The sequence below is a fragment of the Furipterus horrens genome, unplaced genomic scaffold (genome assembly GCF_987537825.1).
Source record: "Furipterus horrens unplaced genomic scaffold, mFurHor1.1.pri manual_scaffold_4, whole genome shotgun sequence".
Classification (NCBI taxonomy): domain Eukaryota; kingdom Metazoa; phylum Chordata; class Mammalia; order Chiroptera; family Furipteridae; genus Furipterus; species Furipterus horrens.
The window spans coordinates 204232445-204256756 of NW_028327174.1; the positions used below are offsets into that span (position 1 = coordinate 204232445).

Below are 24312 nucleotides of genomic sequence, written 5' to 3' on the forward strand. Positions count from 1 at the left end.
TGGGCACTGGTACCAACTTCCTGGGCCCAGCACCCAATCAGACGGCGTCCAGACAGCAGGGTCTTGCTCCAGCCCAGGCAGCCCAGCACCCCCGCCCCTGGAGACCCTGGGAACTCCTGCCAGCCCGGCGCCCGCCCCTGAGCCAGGGCCTGAGTGCTGGTGCCCCCTGATCCAGAGGGACTCGGATGAGGAACCGGGGCACAGGCCGGCCTCTCACCCCAGAGCTGGTTCTCTGCCACCCACCCGTCTGCCTGGAGCCCGGCCGGAGCCCGAGAGACGCCGGTCCATCTTCCCCCCACACACTAGAGGCGCAGGGCTGGTGTGGGAAATTGTTTTATTGGGATCAGCGGCCAGAGCCCCTGGGAGAAGCCGGCCGAGCGCCCAGCACCTGGGAGGCTCCCACCAGGTCACGGTGGCGCTGTCTCTGCCAGGGGCCACAGCATTCACTGAAAACCAACACGGACATTGGGGAGCCAGGGTCACCTCCAGAGGCGTCTGCTCTGCCCTCTGGGTCCCAGCCGCCGGGCGCGGGAGGCGGCTTACCTCGAAGGCCTGGTGCGCACAGGCGGCTGCGGGGCGGCGGGGCGGGCAGTGAGGCGGGCGGGCCGGGCTGCGGCTGCGGCTGCCCGGGGCCTCCCGTCCTGCCCACAGCGTGAGACGGGACCACCCCTGCAGGCCTGACTCGGCAGGTGAGTCCTGGAAGTCCCCCGCACCCCCGCCCAGTTCCTGCCCCCGAGGGTCCCTGGGACTCACGGTCGGGCTGCAGCTGGGCCTGCTGCTGAGCCAGGAAGCCCAGGCCCCGGCTCCACTTGGTGAACAGGCCCATGGCCTCCTGGCTGGCCAGCTGCGTCCGGCCTGCAGGGGGTGCCCTGTGAGAGCGGGGCTCGGGGGGCCGGTGGCAGGGACGGCGGCGCCCCCCAGACCCCGGCCACTCACTGTACAGCTCCACGGTGCAGAAGGCCTCATCCCGCTGCTCCAGCTGCGTGAACACCACGGCGTGGTCCCTGAAGTTGGTGCCCAGCACCCGGTACTCCAGCACGCCCAGGGCTGGGAAGCGGAGCCCCGTGGGTGCGGCCTCCAGACCTGCAGAGGCCCTGCCGGCGGGCCGAGCGCCCCGAACCCGGTCCCCATGCCCGCCCACCATGCGGCACACAGCGCTCTCGGTGGCTGGCGGGCGGGCATCCTGGGGGCAACTGGGTGTGATGGGTCACGCTCCCTGCACCCTGTCCCACCCAGTCCCCGACACACTACAGAGGGGGGCCTGGGGCCCCAGCCTGGCGTGGCAGGCGCAGTCCAGTCCTCTGTCCTGAGAATTGGCGTCGAGCCGCTGACAAAATGAGGTCCTCTCACTTCCAGGTGGAGAGCTGGACGAAGCCTCAGGATGGAGTAGCCCCCCCACACACTGGCACTGGCCTTGCCCGCTGGGGACCCGGGCACTGCAGGGGGCCGAGGGCCCAGGGACATGGACCGCGCCCTACCCAGCCCTGGACGAGCCCGTGGTGACACCGTCCTTACAGGGGTTCTGGAACACCCACGCGGAGTCCTGTCGCAGCAGCTCCACCACGGTGAGGTCACAGCGCTCCAGCCTGGAGAGGAGGAGGTCCGTCGTCCAGCCCTGGTGGCGAAGGCTAGTCCCGCCCGGAGGCCCAGCGTCCAGGACGCAGTTGCCAGGGCCCAGCCGGGTGGGGCGGGATGGCATGGCCGGGCACACGCGTGCCGCTGTGCCAGCCTCTGGGCCGGGGGACACAGGGCACCCCCTCACCTGTGCCGGGAGGACAGCACCCTCAGGTTGTTCTCCGGAGTCAGCGTCACTACGACCCCCTCGATGTTCTTGGTGACCTTCTCCACCGCGAAGCCCCTCTCACCGGAGGCCACAGCCACGACATACCAGGGCCCCAGAAGCTGTGCAGAGGAGATGCGGGCGCGGGGCCCTCCCTCCAGACTTGGAGGCACGCTCTTCCGCTGGGCGCCCGGACGCCCCCCGCACAGGCCTGCATGTCCCCACGCGGCCCGAGCCCTGCGGGAACCCAGAGGTAACGAGAGGACAGTTACCTGCTTCGGGTCCAGCCTCCCCAGCCAGGCTGCCTGGGTCCCCAGCTCCGTGACCACAGCCAGGAGGGCCACCAGCACAGTCCTCATGCTCCCGGAGGCCCGCACACCCACACGCATGCCTTGGGCCGGGGGCACGCTCCCTCCAGCTCCTGGAAACCACTTATATGGCTCTGAGCGTGTCGCTGTGGGCGGCCAGTAACCGCCACACACCGTTCTTGGCTGCCCTTCTCCCAAGGTGGCCCGGTCGCCCGAAGGGCGGGGGCTGACTTTCCAGCCGTGGCCTCTGTGCCCAGCAGAGACAGGCTGCAGTGTGGCCCTGCTCACCGTGCGTCTTGACACCTCCTTCCACTCAGAGGGTTCCAGAACAGGCACCCGAATCCCAGGCCACACCACCACCTCCCCACCTTCCCGGAGGTCTGGTGCTCTCCTTTGCTCTTTCTGGAGAGGCCGGAGAGGCTGCCTGTAAGCCCAGCCAGCAGCAGGCCAAGGCCAAGGCCAAGGAGAAAGGCAAGAACAGCTGGTTCTTTCAGAAGATATTGTTTTGGATAATTTTTGTTTCAATCATTAAAAAATACAAAATGTCCCCAAAGTTTACAGAAAGCTCTCCCACCCTCCTGGGCTGCCCCCCTCCCCCCGTCTGCTCTTCCAGCCGTGGCCCCCACCCCCACGCACAGCCAGGACCTGGCATGTCCCGTTCTTCCGTCCTCTGCGCCTACTGCCACCTGGCCAGCCTCTGGCCCAAGACCTCCCACCCTGTGGCCTCCCTCCTCTGCACAGAGCACTCAGCAGCATCTGTCTGAGCCCCGAAAGCCAGGAAGGTGGCAGAGGACCCTTCACTGGGGGGGAGGGGGGGCTGAAATCCATACTTCCCGGCCCCCGGGCTGGTTGGCTCTTGGGGGCTCTGTTGCCACAAGAGCAGGATATGGAAGGTGGAGGAGAGACAAGCCATTTGTTCTGCCAGGGCTTTCCGGGCGGACGGGGGCTGCGGATGCGCCCCCACTGCAGCCCCACGTGGGAGGCGAACCCACAGGTAAAGCTGAACAAGGTAAGGCCTCCCTTGGGGGCCCAGAAAGTCCCAGGCCTTGAACGTGGGTGGGGAGCTCTCTAACAGCAGTTCAGACCGCAGTGTGCACTGTGGACATGGCCGATTCTCTGCATCACACGCTGAGAGCCGTGTCTGACACCAGCTGGTGTAGGCAAAGAACCTCTGAGTAACCGAAGATAAGGACGATTCTAAAACGCAGTCTCTGCGCCAGCCCCCAAAAACTGTGTGGCTCCGAAAGAAGGAAAGATAGGAGAAGCCTCCCATTCTCCGCAGATTAAAATCCTAACTGCCCACCGTGGACAAGATGGGCCTTGAGGACCCAAAATGGACTCCAGTGGGCCCCAGGAGAATGAACCGGCTCTGGCGGGGAGGCAGGACAGCGCCGGGGTCAGGCGGGGCTTCGGTAGGCGCCCTGTGGGGGGGTGGAGGGGTCTCCTCGGGATCCTTTTTACCAAATCCTCTTTCCAGCCACAGGCCGCCTCTCCCTCTGTGTGTGTGAGTGGGGGTGTGTCTGGGACCTTTGTGGGGACACGCCGACGACCCCTTGTAAGGCCCCGGGTTCTGTCATCCCCCAAACAGCGCTGACTTCTACCACGATGGGAGCCGGTCCCCGGGAAGTCCCCTGTTGAAGCCTCACCCCTCCCGTGTACTTGGAGTCAGGGCCTCCGGGGGGCAAGGACGTCATGCGAGGTCACAGGGGTGTGTCTTGCGGAAGAGGGGGAGACCCCACAGACCATCAAGGACAGCTGGCTATGAGCCGAGAGGGTCCTCAGCAGAAACCAACCCAGCAGGCAGCCCCCAGAGCCGCTGGACACAGACCCCTGCGGTGCCCTCTCAGGCAGCCAGCTGTCCATCAGGCCAGTCCCTCGCACCTGCCAAGGTCTGCGGGACACCCCCAAAGTTCCCGAGCCCTGACAGTCAGAGCTCAGCCTCCAGACAGAGACGGGGCTCTGGGGACTTGGTTCACGGTGGATTAGGGTGAGTCCCGGGCAGACAGTACCCTCAGGCGGTCCTTCCTCACGAAGGGTGCCGCTGGCTGGGCTGCTGCTCCCTGCCCCCAGCACCGGCGACCTCAGGCGCCTCCGTCCTGCCTCACCCCAAACCTCGGGTCCCCTGCCCTGAGCCAGACACCCTTTCTGCCTGTGGATGGGACACAAAGGGGCCATAGAGCTGGTCATGGTGACAGAGAGCTTGGTGGGGACACAGGTCCTGTTTGGGGCTGGGAGGAGCATGGGCACCAGAGTAGGGGTGTCGGAGGGGGTGCAGCACAGCACCCCAGGGGTTTGAGTTGGGGCCATAGAAAGCTGGGGCAGATGAGAGTGTGTGTGTGGGGGGTGTGGTCACATTTGATCTGAGACACGTGACCCAGGAGCTCTGCTCAGGGGCCCAGCCTGGGATGGCCTTGGGCTCCAGGGGGCAGGCGAGACTCAGCAGGGAGGGCCACCCTGGATAGCCGGTCAGGGGCTCTGAGCGGGGAAGGGCTGGGCACGACCCTTGGCAGGAGAAAGGAGGAGAGCAGGGAGCGGTCACCCTGTGTGTGAGCCTCGTGGCCCCTGACCCGGCCCCTTCAGGCAGATGTCCAGCCGGGGGTGGCACCCAGCATCATTCCCATTCGGCAGCCATGGTGTCATTTTTAGGGCAGGCACAGAGACCACACCCCGCCACCCCCACCTGTCACCCCTCAGCCCCCCAGGAAAGAGGCGGGGCAGCTTGTGTGTTAAAGGCATTTATTTGAAGCCGGGGCAGTTGCCCACCCCCCGCTCCCCAAAGGGGGTAGGAGGGCCAGGTGCGTGGGGCTCCCATCTGCCCTGCTTGGGGACAGGGCTCCTAGATCTGCTCCTGTGACACAGAAGGGCAGGGCTCAGGGGCTGCCTGCGCCCAAGGTCCCGGGGGCAGCGGTCAGAGCCACAGTCACGACTGCCGTGTGGCTTTGAGCAAAGTACAGCCCAGTGTCTCTACCTGCAAAGTGGGTGACAGTCCCCACCTCTCGGGCTATGCTGAGACAGAGGGGTCAACAGGTGATGGTTGGCATGTGTGGGACACGGGGACCTGAGACGGTGCTCACAGGGCCCCACCCGGGAGGGACGTGAGTGGGCAGAGCCACCAGCGGCCCCTCACAGCTGCCCGATGGAGGGGTGGGACCAGGGCCCCGCCTCCCCCCACCCCAGCCAGGCCTGCCCCTGCGCCCCAGCCTCCAGGGTCCCCTCCTGGCAGCCTGTGGTCACCAGCCTGGAGGCCCAGGTTCTAGAAGTGCCTGGACTCCCATCAGGCTGGGGACTCAGCGGGGCCTGAGCGCAGACGGGGCGAAGGCTCACCTCCTTCAGGAGCTCGGCGCACCTCCCTGCGGGGCGGGGCAGCGTGAGGGCCGCAGGGCAGGGCCCGGCCCTGCCCGCAGCGTTCCCAGCACGGAGCCCCTCCCAGGACCTGGGGCTCACCGTGCTGGGCCACCAGGTAAAGCCCGGTGTCTGCTGTCAGCGCCCGGAACTTCCGGAAGCCTGGCTCATAGTCGTCCTCCAGGCTGCGGGCTGCGGGAGCAGTAGGGGCTGAGCGGGGCTGAGCGGGGGCGCCCAGCAGTCCGGCCGCAGGAAAGCAGCCCCCCCGGTGAGCTTACTGAAGTACTTGAGCACGTGGAAGTCCTTGCCCTGCCAGTGGAGGGAGAGCCTGAGGATGGCGTAACGCTCGTAGTCCGTGTCAATCACGTGGATTTCCCTGCTGCCTGGAGAGGAAGCCCGAGGGGTGACTCTGTGCCGACCAGCGCTCCTCGGGGTCAGGCTTGGTCCTCTCCCCCCGCCACCAGCTGACCTGCCCGTCATGCCAGGGGTTGGGGTTGGAGGACTTAAAGGAGCCCTTGAAGGGTTATGGACTCATTGGTGAGAGGAGAGGAAAGTCAGGAGCCATGGAGGAGTGCGGGGGACAGCGTGGGGAACAGCGTGGGGAACAGCGCGGGGAACAGCACGGGGAACAGCGCGGGGAGCAGCGCGGGGAACAGCGCGGGGAACAGCACGGGAACAGCGCGGGGAACAGCGCGGGGAACAGCGCGGGGAACAGCGCGGGGAACAGCACGGGGAAGAGCGCGGGGAACAGCGCGGGGAAGAGCGCGGGGAACAGCGTGGGGAACAGCGCGGGGAACAGCGCGGGGAACAGCACGGGGAAGAGCGCGGGGAACGGCGCGGGGAACGGCGCGGGGAACAGCGTGGGGAACAGCATCGGGAACAGCGCGGGGAACAGCATCGGGAACAGCACGGGGAAGAGCGCGGGGAACAGCGTGGGGAACAGCGTGGGGAACAGCGTGGGGAACAGCATCGGGAACAGCACGGGAACAGCGCGGGGAACAGCGCGGGGAACAGCGCGGGGAACAGCGCGGGGAAGAGCGCGGGGAACAGCGTGGGGAACAGCATCGGGAACAGCGTGGGGAACAGCGCGGGGAACAGCGCGGGGAACAGCACGGGGAACAGCATCGGGAACAGCGCGGGGAACAGCAAGGCCAAATGTCACTGGGGTCAGGGCCAGGGAGTTGTAACCACAGCAACAGGACAACGGTTCTTACCAGGAAAAACGAACCTCCCAGAAACATCCACTTCTGAGCCCACTGTGTTTTCTGTCTCACAACCTCCTGAGCTGAAAGACAGCAAAGTGCGTAAGGGAAACAGCAGCCGCGATCCTCCTGCCGGGCACGTCAGGGGCGGCAGGGCGTGTGTCCTCCAGAAGGTGCAACAGGGAAGGAGGGAGGGCAGGGGTGCAGGGCGGGACCCCACCTGCCTCGCCTCCAGAGAGCCACCTGCGCTGAAGCCCATTTTCTCTTCTTATAAACTGACGGGCTTTTATCAAAACTCTACGCTCCTATTTGGGGGATGTATTATAGTTCTAGGAGCCTCGGGTCTGGTGCTGGGGGGTTCGGGGTGAAGGTCTTGAGCGGTGGACACAGGGAGGGCTGGTCCACCAAAGTGACAACACCGTGCAAATCCCGCAGCCACAGGTGTCCCCGGGCATGTGGCCACACAGCTCCTGCCCCGCTCCAGGGAGCCGCCCCCTTGCCTGCTATACGCAGCCTTCACGGTCAGCTCGCCCTCACTCAGGGTCAAGACAAGGGCCTCCAGCCGCCTGGGCGTCATCAGGGCCAGGTTTTGTTTGGAGGCCACACCAACTTCCCGCCAGAATCCCGCAATCTGGAGAGAGGACACGGAGTGGGCCCGCCAATCCCCATCCTCAGGCTACAGGGGCAGAACCACCCCCAAGCCCTCCAGGCGGGGAACGGGCCGGTGCTGAACGGTCAGTGGACACTAGGCGGCTGAAGGGCTCAGTGGCAAAGCCACAGGCGGTCGCTCTTCTGAGGGGCCCCTCCCAGCATCAGACAGCAACGCGGGCGGGGTGAGGCCTCCCCACCAGGCCTGTCTGCAGTCTCCCAGGTCAATGGCTTCCGCTGCTGCCTGTCCCTGGGGAGGGACACAGGAGCCCGGGAGAGAGGGACAGGAGAGGGCTAGTCAACCGTGAAAACCACCAGGGACCCACCGCTCTGCAGCCAGTAGCCCTGCCCCCATGGAAGAGGCTCTGCTCCCCCGATCTCACTGCGGGAGGGGGCTCCTGACTCCAGAGAGCCGCCCAGGGCCTACAGCTTCCATCTGAACCTTTGGGAAAGATCATTTTGACAACAAAATAGGAGCTGTGTCCCCCGCGTCTGTCATCTTGAGCCTGCGATGGGCTCCTGGCCCTGCCGCCTACACAGGCCCGGCAGAGAAGGAACCAGGCGCAGAGGCGCAGAGCTGGGAGCCAAACCCCAGCCACCCCTCCCCGTCGGGACAGGCCTGCTCTGGTTCCCAGAGGGAGCGGGGCCTCCGACCCTGGAGACCCCAGAGGACCAGCAGCCTGGCTGAGGACATGGGCCCGCCACCGGAGAGCCTCAGGAAGGGCTCTGCCCTGCCCGTCCCTGGGCACTTGCCGCCCAGGGGAAGGAGAGAGAAGGTGGGCTGAACTCAGACCCTTAGCCCCTGCCTTTGGAGGGCCGACCTGCATGGACCCTGGGCCCCCGAGGTAGCTGCCGTGGCATCAGCGGGGGTTTGGAGAGACCGGGGACTGGAGGAGCTAGACCCTCGGGCCCCACCTCACCCGACCTCCCAAGACAAGGGAGAGAAGCCACCTTCGGCAAGTCCAGGCTCTGCACAGCGGCCACCACCTGCACCATGACAACCCCCAGGACGGCGCTCGGCAGCCTGGCCGCCATTGCGAGTCAGCACTCACGACGCCTCTGTCCCTAGCTGCTGGGCTTATATCCCAGGGACGGCATGTGACACAATCACCTGAGAATGTCATCAGGCAAACTCGGCCACAGACCAATCAGAGAAACTGGCCATCTCTGCAGAAGGACTGTCCAGGCCCTGTGACGCCCACAGCTCTGGGAGTGCGGCTGTCCTGGGTCAGCGTGGGGACGGCGGGGGACTGAGCACAGGGGCCCTCCTGGGGCCTGAGAGCAGGAGGACGCCCCACCCCCACCAGGGCAACGTGGGACCCCGTATCCAACCCACATGGGGCGGACGGGTGGGTGCACCAGCCCAGGCGCCACGGCTCAGAGGTCCTTCATGCACCCGGCACTTCCCCACGGACATGGCTCCAGGCTTTTTCCGACGAGTCTTGGAACAAACTCTCCCAGGGCTAGCATGGGGCCACCTAAGAGCTGAGCGGGGTCTTGCCCTCCAGGTGGGGGGAATGAGGGAGGGGTTTCCTCTTGCCGGGGGCGGCAGGGGGGGTTCTGCAGGGGGTGGTTCTCCACGGAGGTTGTTTCCTGCAGAGGGAGCACCTCTGAGGTCTGGCCGGGGAAGGCCCGTGGGAGAGGCAGTTGGGGTCAAGCCGGCCCGATGGACCTCGGCAGGTGCTGGGGACCTACCAGCCGTTTTTCTCCTTCCTGGGCCCATGTCTGTCCTCCCCCACCCCCACGCCCCGTGCCACGCTGTGTGGAGCATCAGGCCCCACAGTGCACAGCAAGGGTGGACCCCAGCCCGGGGGGCCACCCCAGAAATGCCACACCCTGCTCCGCTCCAGGGCCAGCGAGTACCCAGCCAGGATCGGGACCAGGCTGTGCACATCAGAGTCGTCCCCTTGCCCACCTGTGCCCCAGGCCGCCGTCCCTGCCACCTTCTGTCCCAGACACAGGACCAGACGATAAACATGCCAGGGTGAGGGCAGCCCTGCCCTGCCACGGAGTCCAGCTGCCCTGCCTCAGTTTCCCCATCTGTCATGATGATGAAGCAGAGGGGCAAAGGGCGTCTGAGGGTGTCCAAAGCAGCTCCTGCCCAGATCCATACCCCTGGTCCTTGGGGTGGGGAGTGGAGCGGAGTGGGGAGGCAGACTTCTCGCCTTCAGGTCGGGGAAGCCCACCTGGAATGGCTCAGACTAAGCGAGGTCCCGCTCACCTGGGAACTGGCCACCTTGGATCTGGGTGTGGCACTGCCCTCCAACAAAGGCTGTCAGGTTGGGTTCAGGTGCTCAAACTAGGACAGGGTGGCCAGAGCTGACTGGCACACTGGAGACCGAGGGGGACCACCTGAAGAGCTGGCACCGTGGGGGCCCGGGGCTGAGGAGGCTGCTAGGCCAGGACCCCTGGCATGGCTTGGCCAGGCAGCAGAAGGGAGACAGGAAGTGTGGGGGCCACCCGCGGTCTCTGGATGACCAGGGGCAGGATGAGGACAGGTGTCCACAGGGCCGATGGCTTCTGGCTCCAGCGCTGCGGGGGCTGCAAGCGCCGTGATCAGTGAGGCAGGACCTCCGTGCCTTCCTGCCTGCCCCCCGCCTGGCCCTTTGAAGTGTGTGCGCCCCACATCACCTGGATGCTCAGAGCTCCTGGGGGCAGGACCACCGGCAGCACCGCATCAGGGAGGAGGATGGGGGCCTTGTGGGTCCCGGGGAGGGCCCCCTTGCCTCCCACCTCATCGAGGGTCAGCATGGAGCCTGGCCCCTTGCTGGGCAAGTCACTGACCTCTGTGTGCCTCAGTGTCCCAATCTGTGGAAGAAGGGACACCACAGGCCCCCCCGTGGGCCAGGCTGGGGTGAGGACTCGGCATGGGCCAGCTGCCACCGTGACCCCCGTCCAGGCCTCACAGAGCGTTTTACACATGTGTCCGGGGCCAGGTCACGCCAGCAGTGGGAAGGAGACTCCGGAGGCCCCCACACCAGGTCGCAGCCTCCAGCTTCTGACGCCGGGGGTCTCGTGCAGCAGCACAGCCCCGGCAGGGGGAGGGGGTGACCTCCACAGGGTGCCTCGGTCTCCCACAGGTGCTGTGAGCCCATGGCGGTCAAGCCGGTGGGTGCTAGGTTCTGTCTGGGGGGTAGCCTAGGGGTTAAGCCCACAGGCGCCAAGCTAGGCTGGAGCATCCTGGCCCACAGCCAGGAGGGGCCCAGCAACCAGAACCCCTTTGCACCCACCTCCTGTCTCAGTTTCCCCAGAAGCTCAGGGTCCAGATGGGGCCCCCTGTGCTCTCCCTGAGGGCCCCTCCAAAGAGGCGAGGAGCCTGGAGCCTGTCGAATCTGTTTATTGAGTGAAATGGGAGACCCAGGAAGAGGTCCCGCTGGGGATGGGGAAGCGGGCTGGGCAAGGCCTGAGAAGAGGGAGGGCCGAGCGTCTGGGCAACTTGGGGTGACGAGGCCAGCTGCTCCGGCTCACCCTGCACAGACAGGAGAGGCAAGGTCACTGCACCCAGCCACTCACTCGGCAGCCCACCTCAGGTGCCCGCTGCCCCCCGCACACAGCAGCAAGGCCGTGGATGCTGCGCTCCCACCCAGACCCCTGCACACGTGGACACACGCGCCCCGCTGCTCCCCCGGAGGCCCCAGGGCTCTTGACCCACAGCGCCAGGTGCCTGGCTGGCTGGCTGGCTGGCGGGGAGCGCGGGCCTGGCGGGGCAGGAGACCCCAGAAGGGCCAGTGAAGCACAGAGGAAGCCCACAGGCCAGCCACGGAGGCGGGCGGTCCACAAGAGGCACCTGACCCCAAACGCTGTCTTTTCTTTTTAAGATAATCTGGGGCAGGAAGTCAGGGCTCACACTCTCTACAGTAGAACCTTCTGGAACAGTGTGATTTGGCTCGATTCCCTAACCCGTCTCCTCCCACCCAGCCACGGTTCTGGAACAAGCACAGGTGTGAGGGCAGCGTCCGTGAGCCCCATGGACAGTTAAAGCAGCCCCACGCTCCCCAGTGCCCCTGGGTCAGCAGCCAGGACAGCCAGGGAGGGCAGACGGCACAAGGGACGCGGGGGACACCCACTGCGGGATGACATGGAACCCCCACCATGGCTGCTGGAGAGGTCCAAGGGTCGCCTCCTGAGGCTGGTGACCGTCACGTCGTATCCATTACTTACTGGTTCCCAAATTCTTCGCAATGCATTTGGGTAAAGGGCCTGATGGTTCCCTGGTGTCTACTTTGGGGGAAGGTGTCCCCAAGAGCCCACCTGCCTCCGTGTCCCGAGGACTCTGGGGACCTAGCCCTGTGACGGTAGTGAACGAGAAAGTGGTGGCTCCACCTCAGGGAGAGGATGGGGACCCAGGCCCTCCCAAGACAAGGCCCCGTGCCCAGGGGTGAGCTCGGGCAAATAGGGACACAGCATACTGGGTTGGTTAGGGTCCTCCCAACATTCAAGTCCACCTGGAACTCTCACCGTCAGCTTGTTTGGAAGTAGCGTCGTTCAGGTGCAATTTGTTAGGGATCTCAAAACGAGATCACGCTGGGTTGAGGGGGACCCCACACCCAGGGACGGCCGTCCTTGTAAGAAGAGGGAAATTTGGACCCAGACACACAGAGCGAAGATGGCCCTGTGACAACAGACGCAGCAATGGAGGTGACGTGCCTGCCAGCCAAGGGACACCAGGACTGCGGCACCAGCAGGAGCTGGGTGGAAGGGGTGCTCCCCTGGAGCCCCAGTGGGAACCAGCCCTGCCCACACCTTGATTCTGCACCTGCGGCCTCCAGAACCGAGAGGGCAAATGTCTGTTTTATGCTACTCAGCTTGTAATTGTTATGGCAGACCTAGGCAATCAGGGGAGGCTTCCTGGAAGAGGTGATGTGTAAGCTGAGACCTGAAGCACACAAACCAGGCCTAACAATGCAGAGTAGATGTGGTGGGGAGGGGAATCTTTGGTGAGAGAGCAGGGGGCCTGGTGAGGGGGGGCAGCGGACACAGACCCTGCAGGACAGGAAGAAGGAGGTACCCTGTCCCCACCTGGGAAGGGTCAAGGTGAGTCTCCAGAGGTGTCAGGTGTCTCCTTGCCCCTTGAGGAGCACGCATCTGTGGGAAGGAACAGTCCTTGAGAGGCTAAGCTGGCGGAAACTGCCCACCGTTTCCTGCAACCCCAAGAGCTGGGTGTCGTGATGCCCGGTACAGCCACCCCGAGAGGGTGGGCCAAAAAGCTCTCCCTCCTGGGCTCCCCAAAACTCTCCCTCGACGTGTGTGTCGGGGGAAGAAGGGGACTGTGGGCAGGAGTTCCTGCAGTCGCTCTGCAGTCGCTGCCAGCCTAGCCTGACCTGCACTCTCCGGAAATCGGAAGGGGGGCTGGGGGCTGGGCTTCGCGGGGCTACCTGACTTGGGCAGCATGACCATCATGTCATCCGGGAGCCCCACGGTCGGGTAGAAGTCCTGGAAGGCCTTCAGGGCCTGGGGGCTCGCTTCCTGGGTGCGGCCTGGGGCAGAGCAGGGCCCCCTGTGAACCCCGTGGCTCACAGAGGCGAGGGCCGAGGACCGACGGGTGGCTCCCTGCCTCACTTCCTCGACGGCTTACCGCAGGTCTGCCGCCCCAGGTCGGCCAGGGGGTGCACAAGGCGCCTGCCTGGCGGAGGCACCGGTGCGGACTGGAATCGGCCCGAGGGGCGCCCTTTCCTAACTCACACGAGGGTGTCCAGGAGGTTGGGGACCAGCTGTTCTCCCGGGGCCCCTCCGCGCCAGGGGCATCTTTTCTTGCAGCTCCCGAGGCCCCTCTCCGGTCCCCACCCCAGCCCCTCCACCTTAGGGAGCACGGCTCTGCCCAGTTCGCTCTCAGCCCCGACTCAGGGTCTCAGGCAGCCGGAGAAGATGGGCCCCCAGCCTCAGGTGGTCAGAGGGGTCCTGAGTGTCCAGCCCTCGGAGGCCCCCCCACCGCCGACCGCCACCTGATCCTTGCGGGGGCCGGGCTGGGGAGTGCGAGTGAGACCGGGAGGGGGAAGGAGGGTCTGGGGCAGGTCCTGAAGCGGCGGGACCGGGGGGCTCACTGTAGAGCTGCACCGTGGTGCTGAGCACCCCCTCTAGCTCCTTGTAGATGCAGACGACGGCAAAGGAGCTGTAGTCCGTGTCCACGACGCGCACGTCCAGGAAGCCCAAAGCTGCGGAGGAGGAGAGCTGCAGGCGCCCGCGCCCCGGCCCCCGCCCCCCGCGCCGGCCTCTGCTTCCAGCGGGGCAGGGACCGGAGATGGCGGCGGAGGAGGGGGCCTAGGCGGAAACAGTCCCATTTCACCCCACGGAGAGTCGGCATCACGTGCCCCTGAAGGGGGTGCGCAGGACCTACCTGGGACTCTGAAGTGCCCCTCGGATCCCACCTTCAGGAACTCGGCGTCCGTCTGGTTGCAGCCCTCAGCCCTGCGGGGAGGAGCCCACTCGCTCTCCGAAGCGGCCCAGCCCCCCCCCACCCCCCCGCCCCAGCAGCTGCCCCTGCCCCGGGCTCACCAGGGGAACTCCATGTGCACGCTGAGGTCGCCCTCCGCCCTGGCCGTGACGGCCCTGGTGGACATCAGCAGGTGGTCCTTCTTGCCCAGGAAGACCTTGCAGTCGGACACCATGCAGACCACGTACCAGAGGCCTGAGAACTGTGGGGCAGCTCGTGACCCACAGGCTCAGGGACCCAGGAGCACAAGGCCGACGACCCAGAGCCAGGACTGGCCTGAGGCCGCCCAGCCAGGTCCCCAGAGCATCTGCCTCCTGGGTCTGAGGCCGGGGTGGGCGAGAGCCCTACTCTGAGCTTGCCTGGGGAGCTCACATCCCCGCTGTGAGCCTCAGTACCCCGCCGTGAAGTGGGTCAATAATCATCCCCCCCCCCCACGGGGTGGTTTCAGGGTCACATGGCGAACAAGCCGAGGGGGGCGGCAAGCCCGAGCCCCAGCGGGTGGGGACGCCGTGGCTTCCAGCAGGGACTCAGCGCCCAGCCCCACCAAGCACAGCGCAGAGGCCTCCTGCACCTTCTGGGCATCGAAATCTGGCTGCACCAGGACCTCAGCAGCCGCCGCAGACGCCCAGAGCAGCGCCAGGGCCCGGCCCCGCAGGACGGACGTCGTCCGCATGGCTGTCTTTGGCCCCTGGCAGTGTGTCTGAGCCCCAGCAGGCCGGCTTTATAGCGCAGCCAGCGCTGGGCTCACCAGACCAGCAGGTTGGGCAGCGGAAGGCACCTGGGCTCCGGAAACTCCATCCTGCTTTGTCCATTGTTTGACACAATGACTCGAGTGTCCCTGCCAGCTCCAGGGGTCATTTCCTGGAGTGTTCCAGAAAGCTGGGCCCTCACCTGACTCCCCCGAGCTGAGGATTTGCCCCCTGACCTGCCTGGCTGGGGCTCTGGGCCCTGGGCCCTCGGGGTGCTTCTGGGAAGCTCTCAGGCTCAGCTTCACTCTGGCCAGCAGGCCCCCACTCTGGGCCTGGGTCCCCCACCGTCCTCCCTGCCCCCCTTCCCCACGCAGCAGCAGAGGCAACAATGGCCAGGCCTCCGGACCTCGTCTGGGGCAGAGCCTGTGCCAGGGCAGCTATGGCAGAGGTGACATCAGAGGCCTGGGCGCCCCTCACTCCAGACCCCAGGGCCCCCACACAGCCACTAGCTGGGCCTTCAGCGAGCAGGTCGGGGGGTGGGGGTGGGGCTGAGCCGTCACTTGGGTGGATTAGGGTCTAAAAAGCACCTTATCACCGTTGCGTAAGCATTCTGGGGGGTGTCGCCAGGGAGGCGCCGGCGGCTGGGGGGGGCTTGAGCTGCCTCTGCAGGTGACGCCTTGTGCCCGTGCTGACGGAGTGCCCAGGGGCACCATGCCAGGAGCAGCACGAGGCCTCGGGCACTCCACTCAGGTGCCTCTAGTGAGGGATGGGGGTCCCGGGGTGGGGCGATCAGAAGGTCCAGTGCTCTGAAGTGGAAGTGGGTACGGGGGGGGGGGGAGGAAGACCCTCGTCCCCAGCCTGAGGGAGGGGCTGAGCCCAGGCTTCTGCTGGCCGCCTCCTCGGGGTTTCAGGAGGCACCAGCTCTCAGCCAGGTCCCAGAGTCACCAAAGAGAAGGCAGGCAAAGTCTTCCCACAAAAATATTTACAAAACACACATCTGATAAAGGACTTGGACCCAAAATCTACAAAGAATAATAAAAACAAACCACCCAATCAACAACAGGGGGAAATAACTTTAAAAGACATTACACTGAAGAAGACATTCGGTTGGAAAATAAACATGAAAAAATGCTCAGCACTTTCCGTCCCGGGGAGAGGGACGCACGTGAAGGCCGCCCGAGAAATGCCCACACTGCCTCTTGGAGTGGCAGCATGTTTTCCTCTTACTTTTTTAAATCCTCACTCGAGGACAGTTTTTCATTGCTTTTAGAGAGGAAGGGATGTTACAGAACCCCTGGGCTGCTCCAACTGAAAACAAACCCACGGGCTCTTTAGTTAGGGGTCCGATTGCCCGCCGCCAGAATTACAACTCTTGATACGTCAGTTGAGTGAAAAGAAAATTGTTTAGTTAACAGTTACACATATCCTCGCCTCCCCTCTACCAAACCTGGCCAGTCTTAGGAAGGTCAGAAACACCGTTTCCCTCCTTCCCAAACACAGTTCAGCTTTACCAGCGGCTGCCAATCATTCAATCTGATTGGGGAGGTCCTTTCTGTGCTGCGGTGCCCTTCAGCTCTCAATGCAGAACCGCTGGGATTCTCGGCCTCCCTGCAAACTGTCTCCTTTCCGTAAACCGCGTGGATCTCCTCTCCTTCTCCAGAGCACCCCTGCGAACACCCACCAGGGAGGGAGACAGCCCCAGAGCGCGCTGCCCCCCTAAAGTGTTCGCAGCTGCCTATATATCCCTGACTGCGTCCTCTGACGCAGGGGGTGTTGCCAACAGTTCTGACAATTCACAGAACCCCACGGAGGCTCTGTGTGCTTTCCATACCGTCCCCTGGTTCAAGACTCCTCCCATCCACCTGAGGCCTTGGAAGCATCCAAGCAATTTTGCGTAATGAAAGACACCAGCCACCGGCCTCAGGCGTGTGGAGGCATTCTGAAAGCTGCTTCCTCCTCCCCATCCCCCAGCTGCAAACTCCGGGGATTTTTGGACTCCCCTGTTTCTATGACAAGGACAGAGAGAGAAACATTGATAGGTTGACTCCCATACGCGCCTGAACTGGGAATCGAACCCTAACCCCGGTGTGTGCCCTGACCCTAAATCCAATCCACACCCTTTTGGTTACAGGACAACAGTCCAGGCAGCTGAGCCTCACAGGCCAGGCCAGTGGCCTGGTTTTGAGTAAATGGGGTCGCCACTGAGGCTGTCTGCCCCCAATGCCCTGGTTCGGTGCGAACTCCCTGCCCAGCAGAGGCTTCAGGATCACGGATGAGAGAGAACAAATCTACCCGGACGCTGTCACTTGTCTGGGAGGAGGCGAGGCGGCAGACCTCTCTAGTGGAGAAGAGCGTGGAACGCGTTCCCCTCGTCCCTTTTATTGAGGAGGGATTCGGGAGACACGAGGTCACGACCCATGAATCATCTATAGGCTTCAGAGGCTGGGGTACAGTTGACAGTTACTGGTTACAGATGCCCCTGTGACGAAGACAGTGACGCGTCCGTGTCAGGGCCTATTCCACATCCTGACGCCACCCTGACATCAGGCGCGAGGCCTCACACGTTTTTAGCTGCTCGCTGTGCACAGTTACTGAGAGATAAGGGGGGCAGAGCAAGCTCCGAAGCATGATATGCATTCTTCAGATCCGGTTCCCACGGGAACCTCCTGAGTGGCCTTCGAGTCACGGCTGCCGCGGACCTTCCTGGTGTTCTGGTCGAGCCTGACACGGCTCAGGAGCCTGGCTCGTGGTTGGGGCTACAGTGCTCAAAACCACCCAGAACGGTCCCCTACAGGGGAGAAGACGGGGTAGCACCCTGGAAACCACTTGGCAGGTTCCAACTGTTACAGAGCGGGGTCCCCCAGAACACCCCAGAGCCTGTGGTTGGAGGATGGGGGAAGGGAAACAGCTTTCAGGATGCCTTTGCATGTCTATGGCTGGTCGCTAGGGTCTTAATTATGTAAATGTTCGGTGCTTCCACAGCCCCACGGAATAATGCGCAGTGAATAAGCAAGGCCTGTGGAAGGTCCTGTGAAAGGTCAGAACCAATTACCACACCTGCTGCGTCACAGGCCACAGTCAGGGATTTGAGAGCGTGGCAGACGTTTGGGGAGGAAGAAAGGGGGGGAGAGGAGGGGAAGAAAAGGAGGGGGAAGAAAAGAGGAAAGTTCCATGCGGCTGGCAGAGGAGAATCGGGCGGTTCCCAAGGAGAATGGGAGAACCCCTCGGCCTTGCAGAGACGTAGAGGGGAGATCCATGCCTTCTCTGCAAGGAAGCGGGGAACTCCACAGTTCTAAATCCGCATCATCTTTAAATAAACAATCCTTTCTCTTTTCACCAAACTCTGCAGTTGAGAGTTATGCTTCTGGCGGCGGGCCGCCGGGCCCCTCATAACTGAACAGCCCGTGGGCTCTGTAACACTAACGCTCGGCACTCATTTACCATCAGATTCGACAATCACACGCCTGGGTGTTTACCCCAGAGAAATAAAACATACACAACACCCACACATGAGTGGGAACCACTGCGTGTCCCTGGGAGTGGCTGGCAGAGCTGTGGCCCCAGGCGATGGGCGCTGCTCAGACACAGAAGGAACAAGTCACAGGTTCACACCTGTGAGTGAGGGAAGCCAGCACGGAAGGCCACCGATCTGGACGCCTTTTCTAGAATGTTCTAGAAGAGGCAAACCTATAGGGACAGAAAGCTGCTCCGTGGTGGCCAGGACCAGGTGGGAGAGTGGCTGATGACGAGGGATGTTCGGAGACTTTACAGGTGACGGGCTTTGGTGGTCACATAACTGTTTGCATCTAAACGTACAGAGTGTGCACCAAAAAAATCGGATTCCACTGTATGTAAGTTATACCTTAATTTTTCAAAGCGTATAATCAAGCTACATGTGTATATAAGATCTTCCCCTGGTGCCTCCCCTGGGATTGAGGGCAGGGCAGCCTGAAGGACTGTAAGTCCCCGGTGTCACAAACATATGTGTCCCACTACAGTCTTGCCTATAAGTCAGCTGGCCGACTGTTCATCTCACTGCCTGCTGAGCCGCCCGGCGCCGAGGAGCAGACAGCGGTCACACTCGGTAACTGCTATTCGCCCCGCTTTGGCGGGACGCGGGCTCACGCAAGGTAGACCATCAGCGTGCGTTATTGTCCTACTCACACTCTGACAACGTAAGAGAATGTAACACACACACACACAGAGCAATCCATGAGGGGTAATGAACCCAAGTCCCAGAGTCCCAGTCTGCAGGCGCAGGAGCCAGCATGGAGCAAAGCCGTCAGCGGCCGATGCCAAGGGAGGTCAGCGTGGTGTGGAGCAGCCCTCTGGCATGTGCGGCTTGGCCGTCTCAGCCATGGTCTGGAGCCTGCCTCAGTTATACCTTGAGGGTGGTTCACTCCACCCCTCTGGGTCTCTTGATAAGCCCCTGGGGACCCCTGATGGAGAGCGGGGAACCTCTTGGTGGGCTTATCCTGGGGTACTCCACATCTACAGACATGTCTGTTCAGGTCATATGTGAAGATATTTTGAACACTCCACCCTGCCAGGCACGACTTAGGTAGTTTCCTTCTTGAACCAGAGTGTCACTGCTGGCTGGCAGCCATCTTGGTTGACATGAGTGACGCCATTTTGTTTTATATACTTTATCTGACCTTGACCAGACCAACACTGTTTTATGGGTCCTGCTCTTCACACCTGGCTACAAATCCAGGGCGCCAGGGAAAGGGCGGAGGTAGGGATGGGGCGGGACAGACTATGGACCTCCCAGCACAGGAGCGAGAAAACAAAGCTTCAGTTTGTCCTTGGGTCAACAAGGACCAAGGGACAGATGACAGTTCTCCTGCTCATCTAGGAGCCCAATACCCTCCCAGTAATCTCCTAATGGCGAGGTGCTTGCGGGTCCCTCCCACCACCCAACACACCCCCACACACTTGCACAACTCACAGCACGCACACAGGTACCCACACACACAGTCTGCAAGGTGGAGGGGCTCCTCTTGCTGCCCGGCACCCAGACCCCCACACAGGGCCCGCACAGGAAGAAACATCCAGGAGAGCAAGGAGCCCCCCGCCCCCACAGTCAGCGGACTCCAAGGGAGCCTGTAGGACAGAGAAGAGAGGTAGCCTCTGGACCCCATCTCATCCATGTGGTGGGGACCCCAGCAGCACGTCCCCGCAGAGTTTCCTAAGGCACCCAGAGCTGAGACCTTGGGAGAGGTCTACACCCGCCCAGCCCCGCCCTCCAAGGCTCACTCTGTGCATCAGTGTTGGGGGCTCCCAGCCCAGACAGGAAGCTGTGTGCTGGGAAGCAGGCAGCGCAGAGTCCAGCTCCAGGGGCCAAGCTGGAGCCCTGTGTCTCTCAGGGAAGAAAGGCACCCCGGGCCGCAGCTTCGCCAGGTAAAGACATTCCTGGACCACAGAGTACATTCCTCGCCCTGAAGTCCCAAGTCCTGGGACCCCTGTCGGGTGGGCTCAGAACAGGAGAGCAGGACTCTGGGCCCAAGAAGGCCCTGCAGGGAGGACGCACGCCCACCTGCCACCAGCCCCACCTCAGGGCCAAACTGATTTGGGGGGGGTCCCAGAGGCCCACCCAGTGTCCCCCCCCTTCACCACCCCAGTCAGCACAATGACCTGGTCCCAATTCTGGAGAAGGTCACAGAGAGTCAGAGGGTGGCCAGAGGCAGGGGACATGGCGATAGGGTGGGCTTTGGGGGTGTCAACTCCGGGAGTGCCCCAGGGGCCGAGTATGGAGGGAAAGACACCTGTATCTCCTGCGCAGTGGAGAAGGCGCGGAGGGACAGGCTGTGCCCGAGAGGTGTGACACCCACCCCAGGGGGCGGCTCTGGCCTTCCGCTTTCCCGACCCCACTGCCAGCTGGAGGTGTTTGGACCTGGGACCACCTCCTAGGCCCTCCCCAAGCTGGGACCAGAGCCCCAGGTACAGGCTCTGCTTCTCTACCTTGCAGGGCAGCCCAGTAGCGCCCCTTGTCCCACAGCATCGGGTCCCCCACCGCGGCCCCTGCGCCCTGGCAGCGTCCCTGCGTGCCCCGCCCCTGAAACGCTATCTATACGTCAGCGGATGCGCAGCCAGAGGTCTGTTCTCCCGTCTGGTCAGTGAGGGCGGGGGCTCTGACTCTCCCTGGGACTCCCCAGGTCCCACTGGCAGTAAGTGTGGGGCTTTATAGTGTTTTTGGAATTAACTTGCTAAATAATCGTCCCATACGTAGCTACTCCGTGATCGTTTCTTAAGAGACTTAATCCCTTCATCAAGGCACCACCCCAACAAGTGATACTACCAATGACCATTCCGCCTCCGGGCGCGTGGAAATGAGACGAGCGAACGCAGATCAAACAGCCCGTCAGGCTCCGCCCCTTCCTCCGGGACCCGCCCCCTCCCGCCCCCTCTCCGCGCCGTCCGCCCGGTCTTGCGTGGCCCCGCCCCCTCGGCCGGACTCGGCGCAGGCCCGCCTGCCGTGCCCCGCCCTTGTCCTTCCCTCTGCCCCGCGCCTGCGCAAATCGGCCTCCCAGGCCCCGCCCCTCTCCACCAGGCTCCGCCCAGGCCCGCCCCCTCCTCCCGCGCCTGCGCGGAGCGGACGTCCAGGCCCCGCCGGCCATGGTAAACCTGGGTCTGTCCCGCGTGGACGATGCTGTAGCCGCTAAGCACCCGGTGAGCAGGCCGGCTTAGGACGCGGGCTCCGGACCTGGGAAGAACACCTGAGCGGGGCGGGGGCTTGTTAGGGGAAAAGGGCAGAGTCGGGACCCTCTTGCTGCGGGGACTGAGCATCCCTGCGGGGCGGGGGGGGCGTGCCGGAAGGAGGGACGGGGGGCGCGGGGAAGGCAGCGGGAGGGGGACTGAGCCTTCCACGCCTCCCCTCCCAGGGACTGGCGGAGTATGCCGCATGCCAGTCGAACGCCTTCGCGAAGGGCGTTTTCACCTTTGTCACAGGTAGGCTGGGTCCAGGTGCCCCGGGCCTGGACCTCACCCTCCTGTCTCGTCCTGACTCCCCAGCAGGTGGCGCCGCGCCGGCCGCCTGCAGGTGCCGGGAGCCGGGCAGGTGCCGCGGGGCGCAGCTGATGGGGACCGTGTCTCTTGGCAGGGACCGGTGCGACCTTGGGCCTACAGATGTTCCTTCAGAGGAAGTTGAAGTACCCCTTTCAGTGGACCATCCTGGGCGCCGTGGGTGGGTACTCCAGGGTCAGTGCCCGGGGCCCTGAAATGCACCCGAGGAGTGGGGCTGGGGGCTGTGTTGCCAGCATCCCGCCTCCTGAGATGGGCCCCTGTTCCCGGAGGGGCCCTGTCTGAGCCCTCCGCCACCATCTGCCCAGAAGAATCCTGTGCCCAGGTTCTCCTTCCCCGAGGAGTGGAGAGGCCCTGGCCCCCAGCCCCCAGCCCCTGCTCTGCTCCCCAGTCGCAGGCTCAGTGGCCAGCTACTGGGTCACCCGAGTGGAGACACAGAAGTGCAGCAACCTCTGGCTCTTCCTGGAGATGGGGAAGCTCCCCACAGACAGGGGCACAGGTGAGAGGCCCAGGGGCAGCGGGAGGCAGAAGCTTTGCTGCTGGTGCCCAGAGTTTGGGACAGGCGAACGAACCCGGGGCCGGTGGTGCAGGCTGGACAGGGCCTCTCCCCTCTGGCCGGTGCCCTCAGCTTGCACTTCGTGGGAAGGGAACGTGTGCAGCGGATGAAACTTCCAGAGCCCCGTGTGCACGAGGAAGACCCAGGAGGGGCTGGACGGCTCTGGGGTGGCAGCAGTGCTGTGTGAGGAGTGTGAGCACCCTGGCAAGAATGGCCGAGCTGAGAGGCCCGGCAGCAGACAGCAAGCTGATGGGCCCGAGTCCTGGCCTCCAGTGCCCGTGTCCTTGCTGCAGGCCCCCCCACGGTGTGATGCAGTAAAATGGGTGCAGGGATGGAGCAGCTGTAGGGGGTGTGCCGTCTCTGTTTGCCTCTCACAGCTCAGCCTTCCTGCCACAGTGCCTACGACCTGAGCCCAGAGAGTTCGCGGACACAGCCCTCAGCACTGCCACACCCCAGGCCGGCCCTTCCCATCCACAGTTCCTCCCTGCGCCCTAAGGTGCCCCAGCGGTCCCCTTCCAAGCCTGAGCAGTCTGCTCCTGCCCAGGACGTCACACCAGAAAGGGCCGTTCCTGGGTTGGCCTCCTGTAGGGCAGCAGGAAACGTGGTGGACACGAAGCCAGAGAGGGCGTGGCCTGTGCCACACAGCGCTGGGGCGCGTGGGGACAGGACTTCTGCACTCCCTGAGGCACGGACGCTCCCCTCTGGCCCTGCGGTGACAGACCCTGCTGGGGTTGTGGAGCTCTCATTCCCACCTGAGTTCTACAGCGATTGGAAAGCAAGTCAGTGCAGGAAGAAGCTGAGAGACAAATGTCACCTTAGTGCCACATGGCTGATACTAGAGGCTGTGCCAGGCAATTCCCAACACTGAACCCCAGGAGCGGACACTCCTGCCAGCCCCTGGGGTCTGTTTCTGTACAACTTGACCACAAGGTGCACAGCCGATTGGACCTGGCCCCTGAGAGATGAAGGATAGGATGTGGCTGTGCCCACCTGCCCATCATCCCAACACACGTGTCAGGTGAAGTCACTTCTCTCCTGGGGCAGAGGGAGGTCAGAGCTAGCTTACTGGAGCTCTGTCCTCATGGAAGGAAAGCTCATGAGAGGGCGAGACCACCCACCTCATCCACCCCAACAGGAAGAGACAGAGATTATATGAACTCTGGGCAAGCCCATCATCCTTTGCAGTTGGCTTCCCAGTCCCACTGAAGGCAGATAGCACACGGCCACGCTACTCGAGCCCAGCCCAGCCCCTGCACCTCTCGGCCAGCCAATCATTCCGAAGAATATCTGTTGAGCACCTACTATGTGCCGGGACTCTGTTGGTGGGAAGGCAGTGAGAGGAAGCCCAAGATAACTGGCATAAGCAACCTAGAGTCTCCTTCATGTGAAAGTCGGAGCGGGTAGCCTGGGGCTGACAGGGGCCCCGGCTCCTTTTAGTCCATTCCTTGTTGCTATGGCCTCGATTCCAAATCTACCACATGGTCCCAGGCAGCTGCCCTAGCTCCAGCCATCATGCCTTCATCCCAGCCAGCAAAGAGGAGGAGGAGGAGAGCAGTCCACTCACCATCTCGCTTGCACTGCATTAGTAACCTGGTGCAGAGGCACCTGCGAAGGCTGCTTGCCCTGGGCAGCCATGTGCCCCCACTAAAGTTCAGGGGTTCTGTATCTGAGCAAGAAGGGAAGACCAGTATTGGGGAGAAGCAGGCAGCTGCTGCCTCAGGCCCTGTCGGAGGTGCACAGACTATGTATGTATACCTGGCAGGTCCTCCCACCTCCCCGAGGGTAAGACCCTCAGGGCTCAGATGGAGGGCAGGAAAGGTGAACTGGGAGTTTTAGACCTGATGGGACCCACTTTTTAAAAAGTGAGAGTGACCAGAAAGGGAAAGCATCTGTGTAAGAAGCCACAAGGGAGACAGGTGCTGTGGCAACAGATGAAGGTCATTGTTATGGCTGAACTGTGTCCCCCCAAATTCACACGTTACAGCCCTGACCCAAGGCCTCAAACACGCCTGCTTTGCAGACAGGGCCCCTGAAGAGGTGATGGAGTTCAAGTGAGGGTGGGTCCCCATCCCCGGAGACGCAGATGCAGGAGGTATGGAGAGAAGACGGCACGAGGACACGGACAGGACAGCGTCTGTAGGGCCAGCGGAACCAGCCCTGCCCACAGTGGGGGCTCAGGCATCCAACCTCCAGGATGTGAGACAATAAACGTCTGCTATCTAAGCTGCTGTCCCTGTGCTCTCTTAGAGTGGCCCCGATGAAGTCTCGCAATGTAGCTAAGAAAAGTAACCCATCCGGTGTGCACCCCAGCCCTGTACCCCATAATTGCAGGCTGTC

At 63.4% G+C, this 24312-nt stretch overlaps 4 protein-coding genes across 6 annotated transcripts; 1 reads left to right on the top strand and 3 right to left on the bottom strand.

Annotated features, from left to right (window-relative positions):
- Positions 1-343: 343 nt before the first annotated feature.
- Positions 344-2331, bottom strand: LCN6 (lipocalin 6). Its single transcript, XM_090275291.1, has 7 exons — positions 2053-2331; positions 1763-1902; positions 1516-1586; positions 937-1047; positions 754-855; positions 544-641; positions 344-424 (listed from the first exon to the last, which is right to left on the bottom strand). Exons 1-7 carry the CDS (start codon positions 2167-2169, stop codon positions 344-346), a joined length of 720 nt encoding a protein of 239 aa, XP_090131417.1. The 5' UTR covers positions 2170-2331.
- A 2880-nt stretch (positions 2332-5211) lies between these two features.
- On the bottom strand, positions 5212-8315 carry LCN8 (lipocalin 8). The gene is made up of 6 exons (XM_090275292.1): positions 8232-8315; positions 7133-7263; positions 6645-6715; positions 5709-5813; positions 5533-5622; positions 5212-5438 (listed from the first exon to the last, which is right to left on the bottom strand). The coding sequence occupies exons 1-6, from the start codon at positions 8313-8315 to the stop codon at positions 5212-5214; spliced, it is 708 nt and encodes a 235-aa protein (XP_090131418.1).
- Positions 8316-10607: 2292 nt separating this feature from the next.
- On the bottom strand, positions 10608-14416 carry LCN15 (lipocalin 15). Of its 2 annotated transcripts, XM_090276043.1 has the most exons (7): positions 14282-14414; positions 13773-13912; positions 13615-13685; positions 13322-13432; positions 12656-12757; positions 12300-12365; positions 10608-10749 (listed from the first exon to the last, which is right to left on the bottom strand). In XM_090276043.1, exons 1-6 carry the CDS (start codon positions 14381-14383, stop codon positions 12310-12312), a joined length of 582 nt encoding a protein of 193 aa, XP_090132169.1. In that variant the 5' UTR covers positions 14384-14414; the 3' UTR covers positions 10608-10749; positions 12300-12309. The 2 variants fall into 2 exon arrangements, with proteins under 2 accessions (XP_090132169.1, XP_090132170.1); XM_090276044.1 differs by lacking the exon at positions 12656-12757 and having other exon boundaries at positions 14282-14416.
- A 6547-nt stretch (positions 14417-20963) lies between these two features.
- Positions 20964-24198, top strand: TMEM141 (transmembrane protein 141). 2 transcript variants are annotated; one of them, XM_090276046.1, is made up of 5 exons: positions 20964-21068; positions 21281-21347; positions 21499-21596; positions 21811-21918; positions 23996-24198. In XM_090276046.1, the coding sequence occupies exons 1-5, from the start codon at positions 21015-21017 to the stop codon at positions 24014-24016; spliced, it is 348 nt and encodes a 115-aa protein (XP_090132172.1). In that variant the 5' UTR covers positions 20964-21014; the 3' UTR covers positions 24017-24198. The 2 variants fall into 2 exon arrangements, with proteins under 2 accessions (XP_090132172.1, XP_090132171.1); XM_090276045.1 differs by having other exon boundaries at positions 20966-21068; positions 21499-21582.
- The last annotated feature ends 114 nt before the right edge of the window (positions 24199-24312 follow it).

Excerpts from the sequence above, each read along its gene's own strand:
- LCN6 (XM_090275291.1), bottom strand. The coding sequence starts at position 2,169 with ATGCGTGTGGGTGTGCGGGCCTCCGGGAGCATGAGGACTGTGCTGGTG. Across the intron at positions 856-936 it reads CTGCACCGTGGAGCTGTACA|GCCGGACGCAGCTGGCCAGC; the intron begins GTGAGTGGCCGG and ends CACCCCCTGCAG. Across the intron at positions 425-543 it reads GTGCGCACCAGGCCTTCGAG|AGACAGCGCCACCGTGACCT; the intron begins GTAAGCCGCCTC and ends GGCCCCTGGCAG.
- LCN8 (XM_090275292.1), bottom strand. The coding sequence starts at position 8,315 with ATGGCGGCCAGGCTGCCGAGCGCCGTCCTGGGGGTTGTCATGGTGCAG. Across the intron at positions 5,814-6,644 it reads TGGGAGGTTCGTTTTTCCTG|GCAGCAGGGAAATCCACGTG; the intron begins GTAAGAACCGTT and ends CTTCCTCTCCAG. Across the intron at positions 5,623-5,708 it reads CCACGTGCTCAAGTACTTCA|CCCGCAGCCTGGAGGACGAC; the intron begins GTAAGCTCACCG and ends CTGCTCCCGCAG.
- LCN15 (XM_090276043.1), bottom strand. The coding sequence starts at position 14,383 with ATGCGGACGACGTCCGTCCTGCGGGGCCGGGCCCTGGCGCTGCTCTGG. Across the intron at positions 13,913-14,281 it reads CAGATTTCGATGCCCAGAAG|TTCTCAGGCCTCTGGTACGT; the intron begins GTGCAGGAGGCC and ends GCTGCCCCACAG. Across the intron at positions 13,433-13,614 it reads GGGGCACTTCAGAGTCCCAG|CTTTGGGCTTCCTGGACGTG; the intron begins GTAGGTCCTGCG and ends CCTCCTCCGCAG.
- TMEM141 (XM_090276046.1), top strand. The coding sequence starts at position 21,015 with ATGGTAAACCTGGGTCTGTCCCGCGTGGACGATGCTGTAGCCGCTAAG. Across the intron at positions 21,069-21,280 it reads CTGTAGCCGCTAAGCACCCG|GGACTGGCGGAGTATGCCGC; the intron begins GTGAGCAGGCCG and ends CTCCCCTCCCAG. Across the intron at positions 21,597-21,810 it reads CCGTGGGTGGGTACTCCAGG|TCGCAGGCTCAGTGGCCAGC; the intron begins GTCAGTGCCCGG and ends TCTGCTCCCCAG.